This window comes from Oncorhynchus kisutch, linkage group LG27 (assembly GCF_002021735.2).
Source record: "Oncorhynchus kisutch isolate 150728-3 linkage group LG27, Okis_V2, whole genome shotgun sequence".
Lineage (NCBI taxonomy): Eukaryota > Metazoa > Chordata > Actinopteri > Salmoniformes > Salmonidae > Oncorhynchus > Oncorhynchus kisutch.
In genome coordinates, this window is record NC_034200.2 from 35,531,155 (window position 1) to 35,550,511 (window position 19,357).

At 45.0% G+C, this 19,357-nt stretch overlaps 1 protein-coding gene across 3 annotated transcripts in view; it reads left to right on the forward strand.

Annotated features, from left to right (window-relative positions):
• Positions 1 to 18,301, forward strand: part of LOC109872178 (fibroblast growth factor 12) — an 89,939-nt gene extending 71,638 nt beyond the window's left edge. For all 3 annotated transcript variants that reach the window (XM_031807194.1, XM_031807193.1, XM_031807192.1), the window contains 2 exons: positions 9,422 to 9,620; positions 14,465 to 18,301. In XM_031807194.1, coding sequence (XP_031663054.1) covers positions 9,422 to 9,620; positions 14,465 to 14,577 — 312 coding nt within the window. In that variant the 3' untranslated portion in view covers positions 14,578 to 18,301. The remainder of the gene's footprint in view (positions 1 to 9,421; positions 9,621 to 14,464) is intronic.
• The last annotated feature ends 1,056 nt before the right edge of the window (positions 18,302 to 19,357 follow it).

Consider the following 19,357-nt stretch of genomic DNA (forward strand, 5'->3'; position numbering starts at 1 on the left):
AAGCAAACTCCCCTCCTCCCTCCTTCCCCCTCCCCCCTCTCTCTCTATTTATAACTTATTTCACTCTTGTTTTTCTTCGAGGGTCTCTTCAAGTCTTGTCATCTGAGTGGCTTTTCTAATGCTTTTCTTGTCAATGTCTCAGAGCAGAGATGCAATGTTGTGGTCCCCTTGGGAAGTAATTACAGAGAGATATCCTCCTACCTCTCTAACACCCCCCCCCCCCCCCGCCTGCCTTGTTACCTGTTAACTGTAGCTAGCTCGCTCCTAACCCTAGGGACTAGTGGGAAGAAGTTGCATTGTTGCTTTTGGTTCTTTTGCTCTGTGAACTTGGAGGAGGGCTGTGCGTGTGCGCGTGCGTGTGTGTGTGTGTGTGTGCGCGTGCGTGTGTGTGTGTGTGTGTGTGTGTGCAAGTCAGAGTTGTTGTGGATGAAAGTTGGAAGAAAATCTGAAAATAAAATTTGCAGGACGTAACATGTTATAGGAAATGGATGACGTAGTGCACACTTTTCAGGGGGACCGTTTCTTTGGCTCTTGAGCACTACTTTCAACACTACTGGCTGAAATTATACAAATCCTCTGGAGCATCACTTTTAAGTTGGTAATTGGGAACACTCCATTGAAGGAAATATTCGTAATATCACCACTTCTCATATTTCAACATTTAAGGACGTTAACTTGTTGTGTGTAGTGTTGAGTACTGCGTACTGCGTACTGCGTAGGTTAGAAGTGTTTAGTGTTGACTCTCTCAGTCAGTGCGGTGTGGATGCGAAATTACATAGTTCAGAATGTTGAGCTGGTGTTGGTTATCCTACAGTCAGTGGACTTCAAAAACAAGAAAGGTGATCAACAATGCTGATGTTGGGCCTCCCGGGTGGCGCAGTGGTTAAGGGCGCTGTACTGCAGCGCCAGCTGTGCCACCTGAGACTCTGGGTTCGCGCCCAGGCTCTGCCGTAACCGGCCACGACCGGGAGGTCCGTGGGGCGATGCACAATTGGCATAGCGTCTTCCGGGTTAAGGAGGATTTGGCCGGTAGGGATATCCTTGTCTCATCGCGCACCAGCGACTCCTGTGGCGGGCCGGGCACAGTGCACGCTAACCAAGGTTGCCAGGTGCACGGTGTTTCCTCTGACACATTTGTGTGGCTGGCTTCCGGGTTGGAGGCGCGCTGTGTTAAGAAGCAGTGCGGCTTGGTTGGGTTGTGTATCGGAGGACGCATGACTTTCAACCTTCGTCTCTCCTGAGCCCGTACAGGAGTTGTAGCGATGAGACAAGATAGTATCTACTAACAATTGGATACCACGAAATTGGGGAGAAAAATGTATAAAAAAAAAAAAACAATGCTGATGTTGGGTTGGTTTCTAGCCTTGACTTGCCTGGTGGTGTTTAATGTATGTTTGGAGGGTCATGAGGCGTGTTGATGCTGATATGGATTATAAGACTGTTGCCATGGGTGTAATGTTGGTGTTGAGAGCTGGGGTTGAGTGTTGAGAGCTGGTGTTGAGTGTTGAGAGCTGGGGTTGAGAGCTGGTGTTGAACGTTGAGAGCTGGTGTTGAGAGCTGGGGTGGGAGCTGGTGTTGAGTGTTGAGAGCTGGTGTTGAATGTTGAGAGATGGGGTTGAATGTTGAGAGCTGGTGTTGAGAGCTGGGGTTGAATGTTGAGAGCTGGAGTTGAGTGTTGAGAGCTGGTGTTGAATGTTGAGAGCTGGTGTTGAGTGTTGAGAGCTGGTGTTGAGTGTTGAGAGCTGGTGTTGAGAGCTGGAGTTGAGTGTTGAGAGCTGGGATTGATAGCTGGTGTTGAATGTTGAGAGCTGGGATTGAATGTTGAGAGATGGGGTTGAGTGTTGAGAGCTGGGATTGATAGCTGGTGTTGAGTGTTGAGAGCTGGAGTTGAATGTTGAGAGATGGGGTTGAGTGTTGAGAGCTGGGATTGATAGCTGGTGTTGAGTGTTGAGAGCTGGAGTTGAGTGTTGAGAGCTGGTGTTGAGAGCTGGAGTTGAGTGTTGAGAGCTGGAGTTGAGTGTTGAGAGCTGGAGTTGAGTGTTGAGAGCTGGAGTATGTGGGGGTTGAGCTCCAGTGAGGATATCTCCATTATTTACAACACTCACTGTGACCTACTTTGCAGCCTAGCGGTAACCACTCTCTCTGTATTTTAAACGCATCTATCTTTAACTAAGGGACCGAGCGGGCACACGTTTACACTCTGGAGCAACATACATGTACACTGATACATACTTGTTTACAAACACAGTCACGCATATGTGTATACACATATGCACACACACACACCTGATAATTCTGCCCTGCATCTGTCCCTCTGTCCTGTTGTACCTGCCTTGTAAATGGTGTCCTAAAATGTTCCCGTTGTTTCTCTCCCAAACCCACTGACTTATTGCCTCTTAACCATCAATGGAGGAACAGAGAGGAGGAGAGAGAGGAGGAGAGAGAGAGTGGAGGCTGTGAGGAGGAACAGAGAGGAGGGGGGAGAGAGTGGAGGCTGTGAGGAGGAAAAGAGAGGAGGGGGGAGAGAGTGGAGGCTGTGAGGAGGAACAGAGAGGAGGGGAGAGAGAGTGGAGGCTGTGAGGAGGAACAGAGAGGAGGAGAGAGAGAGTGGAGGCTGTGAGGAGGAACAGAGAGGAGGAGAGAGAGTGGAGGCTGTGAGGAGGAACCAGAGAGGAGGAGAGAGAGTGGAGGCTGTGAGGAGGAACAGAGAGGAGGAGAGAGAGAGTGGAGGCTGTGAGGAGGAACAGAGAGGAGGAGAGAGAGAGTGGAGGCTGTGAGGAGGAACAGAGAGGAGGAGAGAGAGAGTGGAGGCTGTGAGGAGGAACAGAGAGGAGGAGAGAGAGTGGAGGCTGTGAGGAGGACAGAGAGGAGGGGGAGAGAGTGGAGGCTGTGGGGAGGACAGAGAGGAGGGGGAGAGAGTGGAGGCTGTGGGGAGGACAGAGAGGAAGAGATAGAGTGGAGGGTGTGGGGAGGAACAGAGAGGAGGGGAGAGAGAGTGGAGTCTGTGAGGATGAACAGAGAGGAGGGGAGAGAGAGTGGAGGCTGTGGGGAGGAACAGAGAGTGGAGGCTGTGAGGAGGAGGAGAGAGAGAGTGGAGGCTGTGGGGAGGAACAGAATGGAGGCTGTGAGGAGGACAGAGCGAGTGGAGGCTGTGAGGAGGAACAGAGAGGAGGGGGAGAGAGAGTGGAGGCTGTGGGGAGGACAGAGAGGAAGAGAGAGTGGAGACTGTGAGGAGGACAGAGAGAGTGGAGGCTGTGGGGAGGAACAGAATGGAGGCTGTGAGGAGGACAGAGCGAGTGGAGGCTGTGAGGAGGAACAGAGAGGAGGGGAGAGAGAGTGGAGGCTGTGGGGAGGACAGAGAGGAAGAGAGAGTGGAGACTGTGAGGAGGAACAGAGAGAAGGAGAGAGAGAGTGGAGGCTGTGGGAAGGAACAGAGAGGAGGAGAGAGAGAGTGGAGGCTGTGGGGAGGACAGAGAGGATGAGAGAGAGAGTGGAGACTGTGAGGAGGAACAGAGAGGAGGAGAGAGAGAGTGGACGCTGTGGGGAGGAACAGAATGGAGGCTGTGAGGAGGACAGAGAGAGTGGAGGCTGTGAGGAGGAACAGAGCGGAGGAGAGAGAGAGTGGAGGCTGTGAGTAAGGAACAGAGAGGAGGAGAGAGAGAGTGGAGGCTGTGAGGAGGAACAGAGAGGAGGAGAGAGAGTGGAGGCTGTGAGGAGGAACAGAGAGGAGGAGAGCGAGAGTGGTGGCTGTGGGGAGGAACAGAATGGAGGCTGTGAGGAGGACAGAGAGAGTGGAGTCTGTGAGGAGGACAGAGAGAGTGGAGGCTGTGAGGAGGAGAGAGATAGTGGAGGCTGTGGGAAGGAAGTGAACGAGGGGAGGAGAGGAGAAGAGGCGAAGGGGTGACTCCAGTTAAAAAAAATTGGAGACGGGGCCAGTATACCGCAAATGAGAACAGAAATGTGTTATATCCGAGAGAGTTCTGTGCAGCGTCTCTGTTTTTACCGACCAAATACTGATGTGTGTTGGTGGAATGGAGATGATTACTGTCAAGGGCACTGCAGTCTAATGAAGTGTTGAGACTGTGTTGTGTCTACTAATGAGATGTAGCCTGGTGGTCTTCTGTTAGAGAGAGAACACTGGAACAGAATGATTAATTTCATTCTCTCTCAAAGGGAGCCCCATCAAAAATGTTTGTTCTTGCTCTAAATTGTGTGTGTGTGTGTGTGTGTGTGTGTGTGTGTGTGTGTGTGTGTGTGTGTGTGTGTGTGTGTGTGTGTGTGTGTGTGTGTGTGGTCAATAACTGTGTAATGTATGTCCTTTTTGTGCGTGGGTTCTGTGTCCTTTCCACACTCCCATTGATGGGGATTCAGAACAACCCCCATCACAAATCTAGTTTCAGATCCAGATTCAATTAAAGGGCCTTTAACATTCAGACTCCGATATGGTTTCAATTGCTGTATGTTTTCAACGGGGGGGGGGGGGGGGGGGGTTCCTAAGTTGGAAGAAAGGTATGGGCTAACTAAGGAAACAGGATTTTCTATTGGCGAGTGAACTGGATTCACTCTCAGTCTGTTTACACTGAACTGAATTCACTTTCAGTCTGTTTACTCTGAACTGAATTCACTCTCAGTCTGTTTACACTGAACTGAATTCACTCTGTCTGTTTACACTGAACTGAATTCACTCTTAGGCTGGGATTCAATGTGTTTCTGCGTTGTAGTGCGCTTGATATTAAAGGTAATTTCTGATTGAGCCAACATATGCACTATTTTACTGTGAATTTAAAAGGCACATTGCCAAAAACACACGATTGAAATGAACCCCAGCTTTAGTCTGTTTAAACTGAACTGGATTCACTCTCAGTCTCCACAAACAACTCCACTGTACATTCTCTTCCCCTACTGTGTGCTTGGTCTACCATGTTACTGTGTGCTTGGTCTACCATGTTACTGTGTACTTGGTCTACCATGTTACTGTGTACTTGGTCTACCATGTCACTGTGTACTTGGTCTACCATGTCACTGTGTACTTGGTCTACCATGTTACTGTTTACTTGGTCTACCATGTCACTGTGTCATTGGTCTACCATGTTACTGTGTACTTGGTCTACCATGGTACTGTGTGCTTGGTCTACCATGTCACTGTGTGCTTGGTCTACCATGTTACTGTGTGCTTGGTCTACCATGTCACTGTGTGCTTGGTCTACCATGTTACTGTGTACTTGGTCTGCCATGTTACTGTGTGCTTGGTATACCATGTTACTGTGTACTTGGTCTACCATGTTACTGTGTGCTTGGTCTACAATGTCACTGTGTGCTTGGTCTACCATGTCACTGTGTACTTGGTCTACCATGTCACTGTGAGCTTGGTCTACCATGTTACTGTTTACTTGGTCTACCATGTTACTGTGTGCTTGGTCTACCATGTCACTGTGTACTTGGTCTACCATGTCACTGTGAGCTTGGTCTACCGTGTTACTGTTTACTTGGTCTACCATGTTACTGTGTGCTTGGTCTACCATGTCACTGTGTACTTGGTCTACCATGTTACTGTGTACTTGGTCTACCATGTCACTGTGTCCTTGGTCTACCATGTTACTGTGTACTTGGTCTACCATGGTACTGTGTGCTTGGTCTACCATGTCACTGTGTGCTTGGTCTACCATGTTACTGTGTGCTTGGTCTACCATGTCACTGTGTGCTTGGTCTACCATGTTACTGTGTACTTGGTCTACCATGTTACTGTGTGCTTGGTATACAATGTTACTGTGTACTTGGTCTACCATGTTACTGTGTGCTTGGTCTACAATGTCACTGTGTGCTTGGTCTACCATGTCACTGTGTACTTGGTCTACCATGTCACTGTGAGCTTGGTCTACCATGTTACTGTTTACTTGGTCTACCATGTTACTGTGTGCTTGGTCTACCATGTCACTGTGTACTTGGTCTACCATGTCACTGTGTACTTTGTCTACCATGTTACTGTGTACTTGGTCTACCATGTTACTGTGTCATTGGTCTACCATGTTACTGTGTACTTGGTCTACCATGTCACTGTGTACTTGGTCTACCATGTTACTGTGTCCTTGGTCTACCATGTTACTGTGTACCTGGTCTACCATGTCACTGTGTACCTGGTCTACCATGTTACTGTGTACCTGGTCTACCATGTCACTGTGTACTTGGTCTACCATGTCACTGTGTACTTGGTCTACCATGTTACTGTGTACTTGGTGTACCATGTTACTGTGTACTTGGTCTACCATGTCACTGTGTGCTTGGTCTACCATGTTACTGTGTACTTGGTCTACCATGTTAATGTGTACTTGGTCTACTATGTCACTGTGTACTTGGTCTACCATGTTACTGTGTACTTGGTCTACCATGTCACTGTGTGCTTGGTCTACCATGTTACTGTGTACCTGGTCTACCATGTCACTGTTTTCCTTTGTCTACCATGTTACTGTGTACCTGGTCTACCATGTTACTGTGTACTTGGTCTACCATGTTACTGTGTGCTTGGTCTACCATGTCACTGTGTCCTTGGTCTACCATGTTACTGTGTACTTGGTCTACCATGTCACTGTGTCCTTGGTCTACCATGTTACTGTGTACTTGGTCTACCATGTTACTGTGTGCTTGGTATACCATGTCACTGTGTGCTTGGTCTACCATGTTACTGTGTGCTTGGTCTACCATGTTACTGTGTACTTGGTCTTCCATGTTACTGTGTACTTGGTCTACCATGTTACTGTGTACTTGGTCTACCATGTTACTGTGTACTTGGTCTACCATGTTACTGTGTACTTGGTCTACCATGTTACTGTGTACCTGGTCTACCATGTCACTGTGTCCTTGGTCTACCATGTTACTGTGTACTTGGTCTACCATGTTACTGTGTGCTTGGTCTACCATGTCACTGTGTGCCTGGTCTACCATGTTACTGTGTGCTTGGTCTACCATGTTACTGTGTACTTGGTCTTCCATGTTACTGTGTACTTGGTCTACCATGTCACTGTGTATAGCTACGCATCAGTCAGACTCATTTTTGCATATAAAGTACATTTTAATAAGTGGTCTATATCTGTTGAATCTGCTCCTCCTGCATGCACCATGTGTTTGCTCTCTACTGTTTGTCCACTGGGCTCTGTGCTCGTCCCCCCAGCTTGTTTATCCAGCCCTAGAGACCCGGAATGCGAGTGCGTGAGAGACCTCCCGTGTGCCCAGTTTCACTAACGACTTCTTTGCTTCTCCTTCAGAATTGGGGTGGAATATAAATGAGTGTCCTTTAATCAGTTTTCTCCTCCTCCACCTCCTCTTTCTCCTCCTCCACCTCCTCTTTCTTCTCCTCCACCTCCTCTTTCTCCCTCTCCACCTCCTCTTTCCCCCTCTTCCACCTCTTCCTCTCCACCTCCTCCTCCACCTCTTCCTCCTCCACTCCTCCTCCACCTCCTCCTCCTCCTCACCTCTTCCACCTCCTCCTCCACCTCCTCCTCCTCCACCTCTTCCACCTTCTCCTCCACCTCCACCTCCTCCTCCACCTCCTCCCTCCTCCTCCACCTCTTCCACCTCCTCCTCCACCTCCCATCTCCAACTCCTCCCTCCTCCTCCACCTCTTCCACCTCCTCCTCCACCTCCTCCTCCTCCACCTCTTCCACCTTCTCCTCCACCTCCACCTCCTCCTCCACCTCCCTCCTCCTCCTCCTCCTCCACCTCCTCCTCCACCTCCTCCTTCTCCTCCACCTCTTCCACCTCCTCCTCCTCCTCCTCCTCCTCCTCCTCCTCCTCCACCTCCTCCTCCACCTCTTCCACCTCCTCCTCCACCACCTCCTCCACCTCCTCCTCCTCCTCCTCCTCCACCTCTTCCACCTCCTCCTCCACCTCCACCTTCTCAGTGATTTAGTAGCAGCTTCTCTTCAGTCCTGGCAGAGGAGCCTACTGTTAGCACAGCAGAAGAACTGTGTGTGTGTGTTCATACGAATGTGTGTTCTTATCTATTTGTTTTATACCAGTGTTTCTACCCACAAACTTGTGCGTGATGTATGCTCATATCCTAACAGTCTCACACCTACATCACCCTCCCGTTCACTAGCCATTCAACCACACTCAAGATAGCAAACACTGTAACAGCTCTGTCATTCCAACAGCAAAGCCTCCTACGCACCGTATACCTTCCCCTCGAAGCTACAGGCGTAACAGACATTAACAGAGCGATGTCCTTGGTGTGGCCTGGTTTGGAGGGGATTCCGGAACATGTCAGTGTGGTTGGCAAATGAAGAAGGTGTGACGGGGTGTGGGAGCAAGGTGTGAGGGGGCCTTGGCAGAGATGGGGGATGGGGGGGGGGAGGAACGCTGGCTGAGTCGCACGTTGTGGGACAGGAGGGATGTGACACCACGACCTCCACACATAGAGAGTCGACTGCTCTTTGACAACGTGTCATCAGGTCGAGATCGAACCGGCCTCTCCAACTTCAACCGCGGCCTGTCCACATTCATATCCTCGCTGACCGGCTTACATGCCCTGCACGTACCCAGAGTCCTTCACACTGGTGCGATGTGTCGAACACAGCTGGGCATTATAAACGAGCACTCACTGCAAGTGTGTGGGATAGAGGCGGCCCGTACAGTCTCGCCCACGCGCGCACACACACACACACACACACACACACACACACACACACACACACATGAATGTTCACATACCTGTACTGTATACCAATTCACATATTGAGGATTCATATTCAGGCTTGAATACACTAACATGCATATCTCTCAATCACACACACTCTCACACACACTTACACACATACACACACACACACACACACAAGTTTGCCTGTGGAACAACTCCAGCAGTGAGCAGTATTAGGCTGTCAGTCAAAGGGACAACCTTAAAAGGGCACAGAACCCTGGAGGAGACAGAGATGAATGAAATATCACCACACAAACACACACACACACTGCCAAATCACTTAAGGTCCCCCACCAATTCCAAACAAACTTCTTCACCTGGACCACACATAGTCTAATACACAACTAAAATGTCAACACACATTACACACAATATCATCCTCAAAACAATATAATCCACAACAATTCAGCAGGCTCATATCTCCTTCACCAGTTGACCTGTGTCTATTTGTCTATAGTATGTCCTGTGGAATTACCATCACCACCGTCTCGCAACTCATCTCGTTGCCGCAACTCGTTGCCTCGTCATGTTCAGTGGGGAGAAAATAGTTTGAAACGTGAGAGTGAAATCTGACCTTGTCCAATGAGTACACAGATTTCAATTTTCTGTTACAAAATGTTTTGCGTCGGTGTACCCTACTGACCATGATCCGACTTCCTGAACTTTGACCCGGACTTCATGAACATTACTGTAACAACAAACTCCCTTTGTTGTTTGGCACCAAAACAGGAAATGTTCACGCCGGAGTGCAAGTTTAAGGAGTCGGTGTTTGAGAATTACTACGTGATCTACTCGTCCACTGTGTACCGGCAGCAGGAGTCCGGTCGGGCCTGGTTCCTGGGCCTCACCAAGGAAGGCCAGGTCATGAAGGGGAACAGGGTCAAGAAGACCAAGCCCTCATCACACTTTGTCCCCAGGCCCATTGAAGGTAAGGCATCTGAATTTATCTGCCGTCTCATCTGTGTATTGTCTTTTGCAGGTTTTGATCCGCCTGGAGTAAGTTGGTTGAAGCCCAATATGGTGAAATCAGGGGGGGGGGGGGGGGCTCATATATAAAATGTGCTCACGCACAGATTTGATCGTACATCGTGCGTACGATGAAATTCATGGTAACGTTTGGGATTTATACATCTTGAACATCACATTGGGAAAATGTCATGATTTTACTTGGGATTTTGCATGACATTTCATGATTTTACTTGGTATTTTGCATTTCATGATTTATAAATGAAACATGCTACAATGTGTTATACACAACATTAACAGTCTATACACATTTTCCAAATTGCATTTCTTCAACTCTGGCGCAAAAATAAATATTCCTCATGCTAAAATAAAGTATCCAAAAGTTTTATGCACAAGGCGACTGAGAGATAATGTTGGACTTATGTTGTCAAATACTTTCAAATCATTTATCTGCTTTTGATTCACTTCACTTGGTACAATTGGAACCAATGGAATACTCAACCAAAAGTGGTTAACGCTTTATAATTATGTCCAGTTAATAAATCATTTATATGTCATTTAGAAATGGTCTGCCCACCATTTTATGAATCATTATACCTACATTTTTAAATGTCAATAAGCCAGTTATTCACACATTTGTTAACAACTTTTAAAGGTCCAATGTAGACTTAACAAAAACATATATATATTCTTAATATAAAATGATTTCTGCTACCTTACTGTGATTGGTCAAAAATAGAGAGAAAAAATAGCAAATAGCTATTTCTCAGGTAAGAATTTCAGCTATGACTGTCTGGGAGGGGTTTGAGTGGAAAGGGGAAAACTGAAAATGAACTGTTTTTGGCAGAGAGGTTTGGAACTCTCTTATTTGTCTATTAACTAATTTAGTGTGATGTCATTAACACCATGGATGTCATCAAAACTCTTGCCAAAACAGCTGTTACACTGAAAGGGCATTATCAGAATTTTCACAATTTCCCAATATTATTCCAACGTGTAGAAATATATATATAAAGCACAGGAAATCACATTTTTGACTGCACTGGGCCTTTAAATGATTTAATGCTGTTTTATAAGATAATGTATAAGGTGTTTAATATAGATACTTATCTATATTAGACCATATCAGCTGCCTAATCTAAAGCCAGCACTATACTTTATAAACTGTATATAAAGGACCTGAGTAATTACTCTTAAAACCCTGGATATGCCATTAGTAGACATTCCAGCAGTACCTTATACTCCACCAAGGTCTCAAATTGACCCGAAATCAGGGGTTGGAACCGTAAAATAACATAATTATTCAAGGAACAGAACCAGAACCGAGAAGGAAAGTGATCTATACTGTTCCAGAACAGAACCGTATTTTAAAAGCATGGGAACCGGTTAATAACGTTATTTTACGTTCCTGCCGTTTACTTCCTGTCCCACAAAAAACGCAGCAAAGCGTCTATGCAAAGCCCTCACTGAGTACATGCACACAATAATGCAATTATTGTAAATAGTAAGATTAATATAATAATTTGATTAAAATGCTTTGCAAGAAAAACTATTTCCCTAATCCTGATTACATGGACACATCTGAGATCAGGCTATGTGATGGGACTTTGATAAATGCAGAAAATCGCCAACCAAAATAAACGTTCTACCACAGTGGCCATGTTATTTTTGGGAACCATATTTGATTCTGAATTCGGACATATGACGTTTGTCGGTGAAAAATACTTCTAAGACACATACATTCAGTTGTTTCCAAACTCACTTCACTTGCGCTAAAAGAGGGAGAGTCGCTCAGCTGGTGCTTACTTTGAGTTTGATCTCACGCTGATTAAGATAAGCAGAATAAGGTATTTGCATGACTATTGCATATCTGCATACTGCCATAATCTGTTTAATATCGAATTATACCACAAAGCATTGTTGAATAGTCGTTTTTGATTGGCTAGAAGGACATTCTAGAATGGACATTAAATCCAGATAACAGGACAGTTGGAAAAGATATCGGGACACCTTGCAGTCATGACGCAATATGCGCTGACATTACAGATGTGATTCAGAAATTAGGGAGAGAGATGTTTTATTAGAGAACAATGCATTCACTTTTTCAATGCTAGTTAAGGATACTATAGTTATCACGTTTCACATTGGATTTATTATTAACTACAAAAAAGGTAAGACGTGTTTTTATTTTAATTCTGGTTCCTCTCTGCACACATAAGCTCGTTAGCTAGCTAGCTTGTTAGCTAGATCTGGTCTAGCTCTTGAAAACACTAGGCGGCATTATGTGAAATGTAATGGAACTGAGTCATGGTCAATGGCTAGTTCTGGTCCAACGATAGTTAAACCAACTCTCTGACAATATGGGGATGAGGTAGTTGGATGGGCTATGTAATGTAATGGAACTGAGAGTCATGATCAGGGGCTAGCTCTGGTCCAACGATAGGTAGCTCTGATCCAACGATAGTTAAACCAACTCTCTGAAGTTCAAAGACATTCAAAGTTCCGCCATAGAAGCCACTCCTCCGTAGGTATAATACTGTGGGCCTAATTCAGATATTGCACGTCATAACAACAAGATGCCTAGCACTTCATGCCCAGCACTCTCCTTACCCGCAAAATGTTAGTCCTACTCCACACTTTACACTACACTTGTCTGTCTAATGCATATACAGTTGAAGTCAGAAGTTTACATACACCTTAGCCAACTACATTTAAACTCAGTTTTTCACAATTCCTGACGTTTAATCCTAGTAAAAATTCCCTGTCTTAGGTCAGTTAGGATCACCATTTTATTTTAAGAATGTGAATGTCAGAATAATAGTAGAGAGAATGATTTACTTCAGCTTTTTGCTCTTTCATCACATTCCCAGTGGGTCAGAACTTTACATACACTCAATTAGTATTTGGTAGCAATGCCTTTAAATTGTTTAACTTGGGTCAAACGTTTCGGGTAGCCTTCCACAAATTTCCCACAATAAGTTGGGTGAATTTTGTCCCATTCCGACTGACAGAGTTGGTATAACTGAGTCAGGTTTGTAGGCCTCCTTGCTCGCACACGCTTTTTCAGTTCTGCCCACAAATTGTCTATAGGATTGAGGTCAGGGCTTTTGTGATGGCCACTCCAATACCTTGACTTTGTTGTCCTTAAGCCATTTTGCCACAATGTTAAAAGTATGTTTGGGGTCATTGTCCATTTGGAAGACCCATTTGCAACCAAGCTTTAACTTCCTGACTGATGTCTTGAGATATTGCTTCAATATATCCACATAATTTCCCTCCTCATGATGCCATCTATTTTGTGAAGTGCACCAGTCCCTCCTGCAGCAAAGCACCCCCACAAGATGATGCTGCCACCCCCGTGCTTCACGGTTGGGATGGTTTTCTTCGGCTTGCAGGCCTCCCCCTTTTTCCTCCAAACATAACGATGGTAATTATGGCCAAACAGTTCTATTTTTGTTTCATCAGACCAGAGGACATTTCTCCAAAAAGTATGATCTTGTCTCCATGTGCAGTTGCAAACCGTAGTCTGGCTTTTTTATGGCGGTTTTGGAGCAGTGGCTTCTTCCTTGCTGAGCGGCCTTTCAGGTTATGTTGATATAGGACTCGTTTTACTGTGGATATAGATACTTTTGTACCCATTTCCTCCCGCATCGTCACAAGGTTCTTTACTGTTCTGGGATTGATTTGCACTTTTCTCACCAAATTATATTCATCTCTGGTAGACAAAATGCGTCTCCTTCCTGAGCGTTATGACAGCTGCGTAGTCCCATGGTGTTTATACTTGCATACTATTGTTTGTACAGATGAACGTGGTACCTTCAGGCGTTTGGAAATTGCTCCCAAGGATGAACCAGATTTGTGGAGGTCTACAACTGTTTTTCTGAGGTCTTGACTGATTTCTTTTAATTTTCCCATGATGTCAAGCAAAGAGGCACTGAGTTTGAAGGTAGGCCTTGAAATACATCCACAGGTACACCTCCAATTGACTCAAATTATATCAATTAGCCCATCAGAAGCTTCTAAAGCCATGACATAATTTTCTGGAATTTTCCAAGCTGTTTAAAGGCACAGTCAACTTAGTTTATGTAAACTTTTGAGCCACTGGAATTGTGATACAGTGAATTATAAGTGAAATAATCTGTCTGTAAACAATTGTTGGAAAAAATACTTGTGTTATACACAAAGTAGATGTCCTAACCGACTTGCCAAAACTATAGTTTGTGAACAAGACATTTTTGGAGTGGTTGAAAAACTAGTTTTAATGACTCCAACCTAAGTGTATGTAAACTAGTTTTAATGACTCCAACCTAAGTGTATGTAAACTTCCAGCTTCAACTGTATATAGCAAGCTGCTCTATCCATTGGTGAAGTAATTAAATGTTGAGGTAAATGTACAAATATTTGTGGTTTAAGAGTTTTAAAACAGGAACCGAAAGGAGCAATGTAAATTGTTATTTATTTAGGATTTGAACCGGTTCAGAACTTTCTTTTGCTGGTCAGAACAGTGGAACAGAACAAAGAAAAATATGTCTGAAACATAATATTGGTTCCAACCCCTGCTTACAACATATTGATGGAGAAAAACTAAGCACCCAACACAGGGCGTTTAATTTTTAAGGAAATATATTTAATATTCTTTTTCAGAACAGGTTCCAAGAGAAACTTCATCCACTCTGTGGGAGTCCCTGAGCTCGATCTGAATTTGTCTCTCTGTCTGCCCATCCATCTCCTCGTTATTCATCCTCCATGTTCCCCTCTATCCCCCCTGCTTCCTGCTTCTTCCTCTACTACATACACGTCCTGCAGTGTGTATGTACAGGGAGCCGTCGCTGCATGAGATCGAGGAGAAACAGCGCTCCAGGAAGAACTCAGGGACTCCCACCATGAACGGAGGGAAAGCTGTCAACCAGAATTCCTAGCAGCGGGGCCCCAAGGGTGGGGGGCCACTAGGGTGCCCGGTCCCCCCTCTCTTAAACAGAGGGGGGAGGGGCCACAAACTCCCCTCACCACCATGCCCTCTGAAGGGATGGACCGCCACGAGGGGGAGGAGCTACACCCAAGACCACAAAAAAACTCTTGCCCGTGAAAATCTTTTAGACAAATATCAAGATAAACCCAGAGGAAAACAAAAAAGCGACTACAAACATTTTCAATCAGGACTTGACCTACGTTTTATGCAAAAAAGAAAAAAAAAGCTGTGACAAGACAAAGAAATGGTGGTCTCTTCACAATACAAATATCTATCGTTTCCAATTTATGCTGTGAAAGATTTGCTTTAAACACGTTTGATTTCCCATGCGTTGATTTTATGACACGCTATGACACGCTATGACACGCTATGACACGCTCACAAGTTTTATTGTCCATTAATAATAATATTATGTATGTGTTGACTAACTCATCATCCCAATTTTAGTATCATTGTTATTCTGTTTTTCGTTTGAGACTGTAGAAGTTTGAAAAATAGTTTGTTTTCATATTGCGTGACAGTGAATGCCCTTTTTCACTGGTGTGAGGGTAAACATGTAATGTATATGAGAGCTCGCTGTTGGGCTCGGAAGGAACAGGTATGGGTGGGTGGGATGGGTTTTGCTCAGGTGATGTCCTTTCGGTGAGGAATACGTTGGGTGGATCTCAATACTCTAATTTGGAGTCTCCTCACACTCTTCGGTATTACAGGACTAGACAACTAAAAGCAATACGGAGGGGCTACTACACCAAGCCTCACAGCAGGCATCTACCATATTATGGTGCTTTCGAGTGCTGTCGGAAATGTGGAAATACAAGTTCCCGACTCAGAAATAACCACTTGAACGATCCTCAAAGTCTGAAACACAAGTGGGAAACATGGTCCAGAGTTGTGACGTTTCATCGCTGGCCCTTCACCTTTTCAACCACTAGACGGTAGAAGAAAACCATTTACAACCTTAACCATGTGATTAACGTAGCTTAGTGGATCCATACAGTATATAGTTTGACACATTGTCAACGTAAGCAACATTAGCTAGATTAGCCATCTAGCTAGAATCTCATTGGTTGAAGAGTTATTCCAAACTTCATTAGCACACGAGCGCACTCGTGCCATAATTTACAACTTCACCAATTGGGAAATACCGAGATTCTGAGGACCACTCGAACGCACCATTACTCTCAACAATCCCGTCCTGTCAACTCAATGGTCAGGAGGGAAAAGAAACAAGAAAGGAAATAGCATCAATACTCTGGCAACGTGTTTGTAGGCAGGAGGAAAAAAGGTAGATAGAACTTCAGGTTTGTTTTTGTTAGGTGAACCAGGACTACTAAGGGGATTTGTCTCTAATAAGAACTAGCTTGGCCAATCCTATGGGAGAAAATGTCATATTCTCTCCAGAAAACAGGGGAACTTGGCTAGCATCCACCAATCAAGGATTCTTTCATGAATACTTGAAACTGGTGTATTTCACCTCAGCAAAAAGAAATCATGAAATCAAAAGACTTTGTTCAAAGTGATCAGAGAATGCTTTTAGTCGGTACAAAGAAATCATGGACATGTCCTTAGGAAGGCAAGTTGTGGCTTGTTTAAGGGCAAGACATAGACACAGTACTGTATGCATCAGAGAAGGTTGGATTGCTGGCAGGTCTTGCAGATCAGACAAGTTTTCGTCCCAATACTCTTAAGAAGCTTCCTCTCCTTGTGTCTTGTTGATGGGTTGTGGCATATTCATTTCATAGAAGTAGTCTCTTTATATCTTTATATATACAAGGTAAAGGAAAAAAAAATAAAGGAAGTCTTTTAAGAGGATTTTGGACAAAGCCCCTGGGAAACCCGCTTTCATTGTTAATATTTCACCTACAATACTGTACTCAATAACAGCCTACCACAACGGGATGGAGCCCAGCCATCCAAAACCCAGGAAAACAAAACATTTGGACGCCAGAAGGTGCGTTTGCCCTGAGAGTCTGTAAATATTTCACTGTTTTGTACTTCCAGGCTGGCATCCTAATGGCTTCCATCACAGTAGGGGCTGGCATCCCAATGGCTTCCATCGCAGTAGGGGCTGGCATCCCAATGGCTTCCATCGCAGTAGGGGCTGGCATCCCAATGGCTTCCATCGCAGTAGGTTTGGTGAGCCATTAAATGAGCCATTTACTGCATTGTGGAAACGAGACCCTGTCATTTCATAAATCAAATGTAGGAGAACAGCTGTATATACAAAGGAGATATATGAAGGTCAAACCAGTTGTTAAGGCAGGGAAGAACCCCCCCCCCCCCCATCACCAATATAGACAAATCACCCGTGGAGGAGCAATCCACTGATCCTATCGTTCGTCTAACTCAGGAAGTCCCACTCCAGTCCAATGAACGGAGTCCGACAACAAGGCGGGCCACCCTTGCCAAGCGCCCAATGCACAAAACCTGGCCAAAGGTATGGTCTTGGGGCGGTTGGGTCGGGGGTGTTGGTGGCAAAGTGGGGGGGGGGGGGGGGGGGGGGCAGGCCAGGACATGAGTTAAGGGATGTCAGGGTGTCATGTCAGACACGTCCACTTCTAACTGTGGCAGGTCATGGCAGGAAGACCAGCAAAAGGTATTGCTCTGTGTCGGAGAACTGTAAAAAAGTATTATTCACAAATGTTCCACTGGGGTCTGGAGAGAGCTGCCACAGTTCTGCAGTAGCTGCTTCACTATAAGTAGTCCACAGGCACAGATCTAGGATCAGCTTATTCTCCTTTAGTTCTAACCTTAACCATTAGGTCAGCGTTTCCCAAACTCAGTCCTCGGTGACCCCAAGGGGGGCACTTTTTTATTTTATTTTTGTCCCTAGTACTACACAGCTGATTCAAATAATCAACTAATCATCACGCTTTGATTATTTGAATCAGCTGTGTAGTGTTAGGGGTAATAAACCAAACGTGTACCCAGTGGGGGCCACAGGACAGAGTTTGGGAAACACTGCATGAAGTGGTGGATATATCCTACCTGTAACGATGAAGTGGTGGATATATCCTACCTGTAACGATGAAGTGGTGGATATATCCTAACTGTAACGATGAAGTGGTGGATATATCCTAACTCTAACCATAAAGTGGTGGATATATCCTACCTGTAACGATGAAGTGGTGGATATATCCTAACTGTAACCATGAAGTGGTGGATATATCCTAACTGTAACCATGAAGTGGTGGATATATCCTAACTGTAACCATGAAGTGGTGGATATATCCTAACTGTAACCATGAAGTGGTGGATATATCCTAACTGTAACCATGAAGTGGTGGATATATCCTAACTGTAACCATGAAGTGGTGGGGACGCAAAACGGACCTTAAATCAGCATGTATCATGGGGGGGGGGGGGTTGCGACGAAGCATTGCATGAAAAATGGATGTACGTTACAGAGAAAGGAGGGGTTGAGGAGAGAGAGTGAGAGTCAAATAGAAGTGAACAAAGAGGACACTTTTGGGGACAAGATGAAAATGCCAGAGGGACTACCCAGGGGCTCAATACTGTGTAAAGGGATATTATATTTTGGTTTGGAAATGATTTAACCGTCAATGGAAAACACGCATTTATGCATTATGAATTGTGAGATTTAAAAAAAAATGCATTGATATTTAAATTCAGAAATGAAGTTAGTGATTGTTTAAGAATAAAAAGACATTATCAAAAAGCTTTTCACCAATTTACTGTGCTGACGTTTTCTTGTTGATAACCTTGTGCACTGTGTCCACTAAGTCCTTCCCCTGATAAGAACACCCCCCCCCCCCCCAAAAAAATACTCGATTTTGTTCTACACCCCTCACCTTGATGTTCGAGAGAGTGCCCAGTGTCAAATCATTGAAGGTGATTTATCATGTCATTCAGGCTCGAGTCCAATGTCATTTTGGGATTGCGCTCCTGCGCCCTTAATTCTACCATTGTCATGGAAACAGACTTTCCCCCCCTGCTGTCTGCAAGGAGGAGGAGGAAGAGGAGGAGGAAGGTTGGTGCTGATGGCTCCTGTACAGAGGACACTCTCCTTGATGTTCTAGTTTTCTATTTGAATTTTCTCCCTCGTTTTAGGTGAGCACCTGAAAGAAAGGCAGCACTTCATCAAGGGATGAGTGTACACCCACAGCGAGAGAGAGAGAGCAAGAGGGAGAGGAAGATAAACCCAATTATCACTCTCATCTTTCTCGCTCCTAACAGCTCTCATACACACACACACACACCTCTCACAACAGCTACCATAAACACACACACACACACACCTCTCACAACAGCTACCATACACCCACACACCTCTCACAACAGCTACCATACACACACACACACCTCTCACAAAAAGCTTGTGCTCTCTCACACACATAAACACACTTCAAAGAAAGCTATTTTATCCCAAGGCTATTTTATCCCAAGGCTCTCCCTGATACAATCATTCTGAGGCTACGCTCATTTCTATGCAAAATTGGAGAAGCATTGCTCCAAGATGTTACTGTCTATAGTGCTGAATAGAGTTGTTATTTTGAAGGTATTTTGATTGAGCCAATCTGGTACAGGAATATATGTATTATTATTATTTATGTGTTTAAGCAATAGTTCATTCAAAAATAAAACATTTGTCAAATGTTTACAAACCTTTAAAGGTCCAGTATGTACCATTTGTGTGTACCCGACTAAGTACACATAGAAATGTGAGTTATAGATCTGTAATTCTGATTGAAAGCAAGCCTGATAAGTGG